Source organism: Anthonomus grandis, chromosome 2, assembly GCF_022605725.1.
Source record: "Anthonomus grandis grandis chromosome 2, icAntGran1.3, whole genome shotgun sequence".
Lineage (NCBI taxonomy): Eukaryota > Metazoa > Arthropoda > Insecta > Coleoptera > Curculionidae > Anthonomus > Anthonomus grandis.
The window spans coordinates 2,031,439-2,044,494 of NC_065547.1; the positions used below are offsets into that span (position 1 = coordinate 2,031,439).

Genomic DNA, 13,056 nt, shown 5'->3' on the forward strand with positions numbered 1-13,056 from the left:
AATATATTTTTTCCTTGTTTTTCGTAATTTATTTAAAATTTAATAATAAAACAAATTGATCAAATTATTTATGAAAAACGCCTGGACTAAGATAACCCATTCAAAGTTGACTCATTAGCTTGAGATACGAGTGAGATAGAGATAACGATACACCAGTCCTAACTCTATCATTTTATAGCCCAGGCGTTTACTGTAAAATTTTGTATCATATTATATTTTGAATGTTTTTTCTTTTTTACTCACATGTTTAAATTATACTTTTTTTTAGAAGTTTATTTTAAAAAATAAAACAAAAAGTATAATCAAATTGTTTATGAAAAATGCCTGAACTAAGATCACCTAGACAAGGTCTTGCAATGGATGCAAGTGAGACAGGGATAGATTTGCACCAGTGCCAATTCGCTAATTTTATAGTACAGGCGTTCAATATACATTTTTTGATCGCATATCTTGCTTTTATTGTCCATCGCATAATCTTTTTTATCCACTTGTGCTTGAATTATGTTTGTTTCATTTTTTTTATAATTTTTTTAAAAGAATAATAAAAAAAAAATATTTATGAAAAACGCCTGGACTAAGTATGGGTGAGACAAAGATAGCGTTGTATCAGTGCAATCTGTCTTAATTCATAGTCTAGGCGTTTATTCTTGCATTATATTTTTATACTTTTTCTCTGTTTTTGTGCACATTTCTAAAATATGTTTTTCTTTTTTTTGTAATTTATTTAAAATTTAATAAACAAATTGATGAAATTGTTTATGAAAAACGCCTGGACTAAGATAACCCAGGCAAGGTCGACCCATTAACTTGCAATGCGTGCAAGTGAGATAGAGATAGGGATGCACCGGTGCCAGCTCTCTCATTTTGTAGTAGAGGCGTTCAATATAAATTTTTTGATAGCATAAATTTTTATTGTTTTTTTTTTCTATTTTTTGTCCACTTGCGCTTAAATTATGTTTTTTATTTTTTTTTTTATAATTTTTTTAAAAACATTATGAAAAAAATTATCAAATTATTTATGAAAAACGCTTGGACTTAAGATAAACTAGCCAAAGTCGACCCGTTTAATTGCAATGAATGTGAGTGAAACGGAGATAGCGTTGTACCAGTACTATCCCTCTCATTGTATAGTTTATGCGTTTATTGTCGCATTATAATTTTTATACTTTTTCTCTTTTTTGTGCACATTTGTAAAATATGTTTTTCTTTTTTTTTGTAATTTATTTAAAATTTAATTAAAAAAGAAATTGTTGAAATTATTTATAAAAAACGCCTGGGCTAAGATAACCCAAGTCAAGTCGACCCATTAACTTGCAATGCGTGCAAGTGAGATAGAGATAGCGATGCACCAGTGCAAGTCTGTTATTTTATAGTCCGGGCGTTTAATGGAAAATTTTTTATCGTATTATATGTTTAAATTTTTTTTTCTTTTTTTCCTCACATGTTTAAATTATACTTTTTCTTTTTTTAGTAGTTTCTCCTAAAAAAACTAGTTTAATCAAATTGTGTATGAAAAACGCCTGGATTAAGATAACTTAGTAACAGTCTTCCAATGGATGTGAGTGAGACGGAGATAGTGTTTTACCAGTGCTATCCCTCTCATTGCATAGTTTAGGCCTTTATTGTCGCATGACAATTTTTATATTTTTTTCTCTTTTTTTGTGTACATTTTTAAAATGTTTTTTTTTGTAATTTATTTAAAATTTAATTTAAAAAAATTGATAAAATTATTTATGAAAAACGCCTGGGCTAAGATAACCCAGGCCAAGTCGACCCATTAATTTGCAATGCGTGCGAGTGAGATAGAGATAGCGATGCACCAGTGCCAACTCTCTCAATTTATAACCTGGATCTTTGATGTTTAGATTATATTTTTTTGTTTTTTTTTTGTTATTTTCTTTAAAAAAATTATAAAAAAAACAAATTTGATTAGATTGTTTATGAAAAACGGCTGGAGTAATAAGACCTAGCTAAAGTCTTGCAATGGAAACAAGTGAGACAGATATAGCACTGCACCGGTGCCAAATCAGTAATTTTATAGTACAGATGTTTAATATAAATATCTTCATCGCATAATATTTTTATTTAATTTTTCTTTTTTTTTGTCCTCTTGTACTTAAATTATGTTTTTTCAATTATTTTATAAATTCTTAAAAAAATTATTATTATGAAAAACACCTGGACTAAGATGAGCTAGCCAAAGTCGATCCTGTATGCGAGTGACCTGGGTGCGAGTGAGACAGAGATTACGATGTACCAGTGCCATATCTCTCATTTCGTAGTCTAGGCGTTTATTGTCCCAATATAATTTGTATATTTTTTTTTTGTCTACATGCTTAAAATATATTTTTTTGTAATTTATTCAAAATTTAATAAAAAAACAAATTGATCAAATTATTTATTAAAAACGCCTGGACTAAGATAACCCATCCAAAGTTGAGTCATTAGCTTGAAGTGCGTGCGAGTGAGATAGAGATAACGATACACCAGAGCTAACTCTATCTTTTTATAGTCCAGGCGTTTACTGTAAAATTTTGCATCATATTTAATTTTTAATGTTTTTCTTTTTTACTCACATGTTTAAATTATACTTTTTCTTTTTTTAGTAGTTTTTCTTAAAAAAATTAAAAAAACTAGTTTAATATTTAAAATTTTTAAAAAAAAAAGCAAATTGATGAAATTATTTATGAAAAACGCCTGGGCTAAGATAACCCAGGCAAAGTCGACCCATTAATTTGCAACGCGTGCGAGTGAGATAAACATAGCGATACACCAGTGTCAACTTTGTCATTTTATAGTCTGGGCGTTTAATGTAAAATTTTGCATCATGAAAAATGAAAAACGCCTGGGCTTAAATAACCCAGGCAAAGTTAATTAATTTGCAATGCGTGCGAGTGAGATAGAGATAGCGATGCACGATATTTTTTCTTTTTTTAGTAAGTAGTTTCTTTTAAAAATAAAAAAAAAAACAAGTTTAATCGGATTGTTTAGGAAAAACGCCTGGACTAAGTGAGACAGAGTTGCATCGGTGCCAATTCACTAATTTTATAGTACAGGCGTTCAATATAAATTTTTTATCGGATATCTTCATTGTTTTTTCTCTTTTTGTATCCACTTGTGCTTAAATTATGTTTTTTCAATTTTTCTTATTTCTTTAGAAAAATATTTTCAGAAAATTATCAAATTATTTCTGAAAAATGCTTGGACTAAGTGTGAGTGAGACAGAGATAGTGTTGTACCAGTGCTATCCCCCTCATCGCATAGTGTAAGCGTTTACTGTCGCATTAAATTTTATGAAAAACGCCTGGACTAAAATAACCCAGCCAAACCCGATCCATTAATTTGCAATTGGTGCGAGTGAGACAGAGATAGTCTAGGCCTTTAATGTATTTTTTTTTCTTGTTTTCTGTCTCTTTTTTTATACATGGTTATAAATTATGTTTTTTTCCTTTTTTTCTTTAATTTACTTAAAATTTAATAAACAACTTTAATTTGATTGCTTATGAAAAATCCCTGTACTAAACTAAAATATATATTAAAATATTAAATAACTTAACCAAAGTCGACAAATTAACTTGCAATGGATGCGAGTGAGACAGCCATAGCCATGTACCAGTGCCATCTCTCTCATTTTATATGCAACTTGTTTATGAAAAATGACTGAGTTACACTAGTCAAAGTCGACCCATTAACTCGCAGTGGGTGCAACTGAGATACAAATAGTAATCCACCAGTGCCATCTTTCCTATTTTATAGTGCGGGCGTTAATGTACATTCCTTTTTTATTAAACTTATTATTTCTCCCTGGTAAGTTACTTATAGCGTAAAATGGTTGAAGGAGCTTATTTTGACAGAATCGTCACGTGACTATTTATTTATTAATCGATGATTGATCATATGACCTATTTTATTATATCTACTAGATTATAACTATAAGAAAGATGTTACGTAGTTAGGGGTTATTCAATAAATAATATCCTCGTTTTGTGTAAAGAAATTAGTAGCAGGAAAAGAGTAGCATGTCAATGGATTAATTTTAATTTTTAAGAAAGCTTGAATGAAATACAAAAAAAATTAACCATATTTTATTGCCTTTAATAAATTTTTAAATATCGTTACTCTTCTGCCACCTCCTCTTCCGGTTTATCGGCAACTTCTTCTACAGCCTCCACTTCCGATTCGTCTGCTTCCGCTACATCCTCTAAGGTTGTTGTTTGTTTCGTAGTGCTTCGCACTAAATTTTAATGAAAATAAATAACAATCAAACATTTACAAGAATTACTTACCGGAAAATATGGGGAAAAGCAGCGAAAAACATCCTGGTACTCCTGGTGATCTATTATGGATTAATAATGGGTCTGCATTGTTTGCAATTGCAGGTTCTGTAAAAGCCTTTAAAAAGAGTTCAATTATTTAAATATTCCCATTTTTATTACATTTGTCTTTTACCAAAATCAGGCTGACATAGTAAATGACCACAACTAGATATTTGCACTTCATTTTCATTGAAAAAAATGCATCACTGATCCCTCTTTATTGTGTTTTTTAACTCGGATATTGCATAGCAGACGAACATTTCCTACACACTTTTAGCATGCTATTATTAATATTCCTCAATTTTTAATATTTTATTTCCTTGTATGCAGTTGGATTTTTTTTAACATAATTTAAGTGCAGGAAAGGAACGTTTTTTGAAAACGATTATTCTGACACCTGCTATCTGTAGCATGTAATTTAAGAGAATTATGAGAGGTTCTTTAGATATTAGGTCCTGAGACAGTCATAAAAATGAAGCAAACAATGTGGTTTGTTCTTACGGTAAGTGTTTCCTATGATATTTAAAATGATGTCTTACTGATGAGGATTTTATAGGTGGTACTGGTTCTTTGTAATGGTGACCCAAGAAGGTGTGGAAGAAGGTTTCTGGTTTCACCAACAGATTCAGATGTTACAAGAATTTCTGTAGCTGAGAGACACACTAACAGACAGGGTGAAGGTATATTAATTTTTTTTTTTAATTTAGGGTAAATCCATCGGCATGTACTCTTTTTCAGGTACTTTTGTTTCATTGATTCTCATTGATTTTTAGAAAGAGGAGTGTTTTCTTAATATATAATATTTAGTTTCATTAAATTTGCTTTAAGAAGTTTTTTCAAAAAAATACTAGAGTAAATTTTGACTACTAGAACCCAAGTTATTATTTTGTTTTTTACAAGCATTCCTGCAATGAATATACCCATTTCTTGAATTTTAGTAAATGAATTTTAGTTATTTAAAAAAAACCAAAAATAATTTTCAGGGTAGTCCATAAATCAATATTTTCTAAATTTTCACTACTAGATTCAGATATATTTGCCTATCAAAAAAAAACGAATAATTTTTTTACAGGTACTCCTGGTATAAAAATTAAAATTCTTTTACTTTTAGTCAATAAATTTTAACGAAAAACAAAGAAAAACACGAAGTCACGGTCTCACAACATGTAATAAAACGGGCTACACGTGTTTTCCTCTAGTTAGAGCATCATCATCAGTGGCATTATTAGTCCAGTCAAAATAAGTAGAAAAAAAATGAAAGTTTACAATAATTCAGGGAAAGCTAAAAATTAACATAGATGTTAAAAATAGTATTACAAATAAAATGGCAAAAAACCTTAATCGATCCTCCTTGTGCTAAAAATTTTATTCAAGGTCAAACGTCAAAAATATTGGTTTTTCGCATTTATCTCGTAAACGGTAAATTTTCTCGTAAAAATAGGTCAGACAAAAATTGTAGATCATAAAATTATCCACAAAAAATGTTTCTACAGTTTTTTTCGTGCAAGTCACCATTTGAAATTGCAATTTTTAGTCCAGGAGTGCCTGTACCTGCCCATCTCCTATTGACAAGTTAATATCTTGAGTTCTATTAGTCAAAATTTAGAAATTATTGATTTATGGACTACTCTGAAGAATATTTTAGTTTTTTTTTTTGAGAAAATGACTGAAATCAGTTTATTAAAAGTCAAAAAATTGCAATTTTTATTCCAGGAGTACCTATAAGAAACAAAGTTATTCGTCTTTCATTGACAAGTGAATATCTTGAGTTCTAGTAGTCAAAATTCAGAAATTAATGATTTATGAACTAGTCTGAAGACTATTTTAGTCTTTTTTGAAAAAAATTTTAAAATTCATTCACAAAACGTTAAAAAAAGGAGTTTTTATTTTAGGAGTGCGTTTAATACTTAAATTAATTTGTCTCTAATTCACAAATAAATATCTATCTAAAAATTATTGATTTTTGAATAACCTTATGCCCTAAAGACTATTTTAGTTTTTTTTTTTTAAATTACTAACATCCATTTAATAAAAGTCGAGGAGCTTGTAAGAAACAAAATTATTCATCTATTATTGACAAGAAAACATCTTGAGTTCTAGTAGTCTACTCTGAAGAACAATTCAGTCTTTTTTGAAGGAATGACTAAGCTCGATTCATTAATAGTCAAGAAATTGGAATTTTTATTCCAGGAGTGTCTCTATTGGTAAGTGAATATGTTGGGTTCTAGTAATCAAAATTTAGGAATTATTCATTTATGGATTACTCTAAAAAACATTTTAGATTTTTTTGCAGAAACCACTATAACCATTTTACTAAAAGTGAAGAAATTGCAACTTTTATTCCACGAGTACTTGTAAGAAAAATTTCAAAGTTATTCGTCTCTCCTCTCATTGGCAAGTGAATATTTTGGGTTTTTGTAGCCAATAATTAAAAATTATTGATTAATGAACTAGTCTGAAGACTATTTTAATCTTTTTTTGAGAAAAAACAACTAAAATCCATTTACCAAAAGTCAAGGAATTGCAATTTTTTGTCTAGGAGTGTCTGTACGAAACAAAATTATTCATCTCCTTTTGACAAATTATTATCTCGAGTTCTAGTAGTCAAAATTTAGAAATTATTGATTTATGAACTACTCTAAAGAATATTTTGGTTTTTTTTTTGAGAAAACGACTGAAATCAGTTTAATAAAAGGTAAAAAATTGCAATTTATATTCCAGGAGTACCTGTAAGGAACAAAGTTATTTGTCTTTCATTGACAAGTAAATATCGTAAGTTCTAGTAATCAAAATTTAGAAATTAATAATTTATAAGCTAATCTGAAGACCATTTTAGTTTTTTGTGAAAAAAAAGACTAAAATTCATATACTAAAAGTTATGAAATTGCAATTTTTAGTTCAGGAGTGCCTGTAAGAAACAAACTTATTCATCTCCTATTGACAAATTATTATCTTGAGTTCTAGTAGTCAAAATTTAGAAATTATTGATTTATGAACTACTCTAAAGAATATTTTGGTTTTTTTTTTTGAGAAAACGACTGAAATCAGTTTATTAAAAGGTAAAAAATTGCAATTTATATTCCAGGAGTACCTGTAAGGAACAAAGTTATTTGTCTTTCATTGACAAGTAAATATCGTAAGTTCTAGTAATCAAAATTTAGAAATTAATAATTTATAAGCTAATCTGAAGACCATTTTAGTTTTTTGTGAAAAAAAGACTAAAATTCACATACTAAAAGTTATGAAATTGCAATTTTTAGTTCAGGAGTGCCTGTAAGAAACAAACTTATTCATCTCCTATTGACAAGTTAATATCTTGAGTTCTAGTAGTCAACATTTAGAAATGATTAATTTATGGACTACCCTAAAGAACATTTTAATCTTTTTTGAAGAAACGACTAAAATCCTTTTACGAAAAGTCAAGAAATTGCAATTTTCATTCCAGGACTACTTACTTATAAGAAACAAAGTTATTCGTCTCTCATTGACAAGTGAATATCTTGGGTTTTTTTAGTCAAAATTTAAAAATTATTGGTTTATGAACTAGTCTAAGGTCTATTTTAGTAATTTCTGAAAAATTGACTAATTTTCATGCTCTAAATATGAAGCATTTAACATATTTATTTCATGAGTGCCTGTAAGAAACTAAATTATTCATCTCTTATTAACAAGTAAATCTCTTAAATTCTAGTAATCAAAATTTAGAAATTTTGATTTATGGACTGCTCTGAAGAAGATGTTACTGGCAGAAATGATTAAGATCCCTTTACCAAAAGTCATGAAGTTGCAATTTTCATTCCCGGACTACTTATAAGAGGCAAAGTTATTCATCTCTCATTGACAAGTGAATATCTTGAGTTCTAGTAGTCAAAATTCAGAAATTAATAATTTATGGACATTTAATATTTTAGTCTTTTTTGAAAAAACTTTTAAAATTCATTCACAAAAAGTTTTTATCTTAGGAGTGCCTTTAAGAAATAAATTAGTTTGTTTCTTATTCACAAATAAATATCTATCTAAAAACTATTGATTTTTGAATTACTCTATAAGTAAAATCTGTATTGTTGTGACGAATTCATAATGAGTTACTTATTATATTGGGTATTACGTCACTTATAGCAAAAATCAATTTAGAATTTATTTTTTTTTATCTCACACGCTCAACAATTGAAAAGAAGAAGAAAATAGACTTATTCACGTATTTAAAAGAAATATGAACTTAAATCTGTAACGATACCGTTTGATATACTTAATTTAAGTTAAGTTCAATAAGTTTTAAATACAATAATTTACTTGAGGTATAATAGATTTTTTATATACCTAGGAGCTGAGGTTCAATCTATTAATCTCTGAGCTCGTTTCTTCTTTTCAATATCCTACATAACTTTGTTATGAATATTATAATTAAAAAATGATAAAAAAAAACAACAAGAAGACATACTTTTTTTAAAAATACCTAATTTGAACCAACGTTTCGGTAGTTATATCTACTACCGTTATCAAGGTAATTAAAGTAAAATTAAATTAAATTAAAAATAAAATATACTTATCTTTCAAATATTCAGTGATGCAGTCTCATCAAAATTTCTTCCTAATTCGAAAATACTTTGTATACTTTTTTATATGATTTGACGGTTTATTAATAGTTTGACAAACTATTTTGAAAGATAACAACAATTTCAAAGGTTACTTTTTTAAAAAATTAAAGGGGTGTGATCTTAATGTAAATTAATCATAGAAAATACATGAATATCAAATATTTTAAATCATTAATTAATTTTGAGAATACCCTGATCTACTTCTCTCTTTAGCAAAGGAATCCATGTATTATGAAAATCAACCGAACAAGTAGCTAAGCATTTATCTTCATTTAACATTATAAATGCCAGCGCCGTAGCAACAACATAACGGGCCTGGGTTCGAGACTATATCCGCGGGCCCCTAAAAAGATACTAACCTTCGTCTCTCCATAGATCGACGGCTTAAGGAAAGAAAAAATTAAAAGGCTATTACATGTTAACTAAAATTTTTTGAAATTAATATTAAGACAAAAATACTAATAACAATAGTTACGGAAAAATATTAAAAACATATGTGCATAATTATAAAAAACATTTACAAAAGGTTACAAATACAAAGTTAATATAGAAGAAATACAACCATTAAAAAGTTACTTTTCGAGATTTAGCAGTCGCAAATGATTTATTAATTTCCTTTAAATCTAGAGCGAGCAACTTTATTTTCAATGGACAGCATTGCCAAAGAAGATAATCGATTTTGATTCATCGAATTCCTTAAATATATTTGATTAATTTTAATTTTGAGAACGATCGTTCTGCCGATGCAACCGTTACAGGAATTGTCAGATATAGGAAGCATAATGTTATTATTTCAGTAAAGCTACTACTAGACGAATAATTGTCAACCAGGATAAATTTAAGCACATCTTTAACTGACCTAATATTTTTAAGTTCTTCAGAAAAACATGTTCGAAATGCTAATAATTGATTCGAAAGTATATCTGATATATCATCTTGATATATTTCACGAATATTTTCAGCCATTTGGTATATTACTGTGTCAGTAGAATTTAATAGAACTTCTGTATCCAAAATATTGAAGTTAGTAGATATTTGTAGTAAACTAACTGTTCTACATTGTAACTGACTAATAATAATGTCCAGCGTTTTATAAAAAACTTCAACTCTAAAGATATCTTCCGCAGTTTGAAAAACAAAGTCATTTGCAGATTCATCAAAAAAAACGTCTACGTTTAGAAATTCGTTTTTGGCCAAACTCTGGACTTATACCCCAATTAGTCGCCATGGCTTGAGCTTCTTCTTTTACATTTAGAAACTCATTTCGAAGATTATATGTCATTTGTAACGTTTTTTAGGAGTTTACTCGATTTTTGTATATCTTGCTGCTCATTTTGCAAGTTTTGATGCTGCGTCTATGCTATTTAAAATTCTAGATTGCAAAATAATTAGAAATACTGTTTCAAAGTTTAGCAATGTAGTTTTATATCCTTTAGAGTCGTCAATTTCAGTTTTATTATTTGATGTTAAAATAATTTTTGACAAGGCCATGCTCTTAAGGCTAAGTCAAGATACCTAAATCTTAAGGCTTTTATAGGATCATTTCGTGAAGACCAACGGGTTGCTGATAGTTTTTTAAGCTTTACATTCGACTCGCTCTTACATGACTCAAGCAACGCCCATCTTTTAATACTGCGGGCAAAAAAAACATACAAGCTTTGCACTAAATCAAAAAAATTTGTAATTTTTTCTACATTATTTACAGAATCGTTCAAGACTAAGATTAATAAGATTATGCTCAGCACAGTGTAAAAAAGGAGCATTTTTCGCCACTTTTAAAATTCTAGATTGAACCCCATTATAAATACCGCTCATATTTGCGGCACCATCGTAACCTTGACCACGCAATTTCTTTAAGTTGCTAATTTCATTAATTGCATTTATAATTTCATTGGTAAGATTTTCCGATGTCTGATTTTCAATTGGAATAAAACCCATAAATGACTCTTTAATAACAAGATCTACTAACTTCTTATTTTGATCATATTAAACAGAAACATATCGAAAAATAAGACTAAGCTGATCAATTTTAGATATATCCTGAGTAGTATCTATAATTATTGAAAAAAAAGGATTTAATATTTCATTTTGTATTTGCGGACTTAAATAAGTAGTTGACATTTTCGAATGATTCTCTAATAAATTTTTTAAAACTTGATCATAGAAAGTAACTTTATAATGGACAAAAACACTCCTGGATTGCTTGAATTTAAGTTTTCATTTGTACCTCGAAATGGCATATTTGTTGTCGCTAAAGTAAGAGTTACATCAATAATTCGCTCTAGTATTTGCCTCCATTTATTAATCTCCTGATGAAACAAATCTTCTTGGGCTTTGTCTATTGTTTTATTATTTTTTCATTTATCAAAAATAGCACAACAATTATTATGCTCATCATTTGCTTCGTGTCTCTTTATGATACGATTTAAGTGATTCCAGTCACTAAAACCATAAATCAATTGATCGGGTTTTTGTAAGTTACAGAATAACCAACATGGTTGACAGTAACATTTATTTAGTTTCAGTGAATAACATAGCCACCATATTTCTGTTTTAATGCCAGATTTAGATATTTCTGAATAATAAAATGAGGAAAAACTTCTATTGTTTGCATCTTTGGGAAATGATCCTCGTGGACGACAAGGTTCGTTATCAATAATAAATCTTTTCTCTTGGATTGATAAAGCTTCGCCAAAATTAGCTTTGTCCGTAGGAAAATTTACCTATAAATATTATTTTTTATTCCTAGTTTTAGCGTTAGAGCTAAATCTAGATTCTAGAATAAAGAGATGTGGAACGGAACAAATGGATATGGAACAGCGAACGAATAAAAAAATTTAATACAAATTACCAAAAAAAAAAATTATAATTTATTCGTGATCTAATTTTAATATAGGTTTTTTACAATCTAATCATAAAATGCGATTTTAATAAAAACAGAAATATTTTATGTAAAACCTACGGGACGTTAGTGTTACAGATCCATTTGTCAGACTATGCACCTACTTACATTAATATCTGGTTCATCAGAGATAAGTATCTCTGATTTGAATTCATCTTTATTAGTTGAGCATTTAGTTAGGTCGGAAATTTTGGTATTTGCCTTAAGTTCAATTTCAGGTTCAGGAATATTTTCACCTAAAAAAAAATTAAAATAAACGATTATGTTATGATTGTTATACCACATAACATTCATAATAGGCATAACCATTGATTTTAATTTCTTTTACCAAAATTCCTTCTTAGTTTTAATATTAAATTAATATGTATGTATGTACATAAATATGTAAAAAATGCGTAAAACAAAACAAAGTAAAATAACATACTTAATGTCAGGAAAGGCTAAGTCGTCAGATTAATTTATTGTAGAAACCCTATAATAGGTAGTTGTTTTGAGAAGCCCGTTTGATACTTTAAAAGTTATGGCTTACTCTAAGGAATGAATCGTTGTGCTGATGAGAGACTTTTGATAGTATGATACTTCAATAATTTTGTTTGTAAACTGTTCTAGCCAGGCGGCATTAGGTCAATAAAAGATAGAGAGTTTTTAAGAACACTTGTACTATTTGGCCGGCCTAATATAAATAATTATGTTTCGAGACCTAAGAAGTGAGATATTGAAAATTTGTAAAATACTTACCACTAAGAGATTGACTCACAATCGTAGACGTAAAGGGTGTAGCAATCTCACCAGTAACAAAATTAGTTAAAGAGGATCTGCTTGAATTAAAAAAATTGTAAATTTTTGGATGTTTTCGAGTTTTCTCTTCAAGCTCGGCTTTCTTTTTCCTTTTACTTGCACCAGATAAATGTTTATAATTGGAACTCATTTTATAGACTGTTAATAAGAGAAAAGATTTGCTTCGGCTGCGGATAGGCACATCGATGTAAGAATTTTACTGAGTTTTGGATTTTTATGTTTTTTATGTGGTTTGTTAGATTATATAAGTTCACAATATATTATTGAGTTTTAGTTTAAATTTACATCATTTGTTTATTTATTTATTATTATGTTTATTAGCTGGCTACGGGCCCTTGAGAGTGGCGGGCCTGGTTCCACCGAACCCGTGGAACCATTGTAGCTACGGCGCTGATAAATGCACTTTCCTTTAGCTTACGTAATTTTGAAATTGGTTCCTTTG

The 13,056-nt window shown here is 28.6% G+C and overlaps 1 protein-coding gene across 1 annotated transcript in view; it reads right to left on the bottom strand.

Annotated features, from left to right (window-relative positions):
* Positions 1-4,071: 4,071 nt before the first annotated feature.
* The window catches only part of LOC126748252 (uncharacterized), a 33,476-nt gene continuing 24,491 nt past the window's right edge, over positions 4,072-13,056 (bottom strand). Inside the window, exons 3-4 of the mRNA XM_050457356.1 lie at positions 4,287-4,392; positions 4,072-4,234 (exon numbers count right to left, since the gene is read on the bottom strand). Coding sequence (XP_050313313.1) covers positions 4,116-4,234; positions 4,287-4,392 — 225 coding nt within the window. The 3' untranslated portion in view covers positions 4,072-4,115. The remainder of the gene's footprint in view (positions 4,235-4,286; positions 4,393-13,056) is intronic.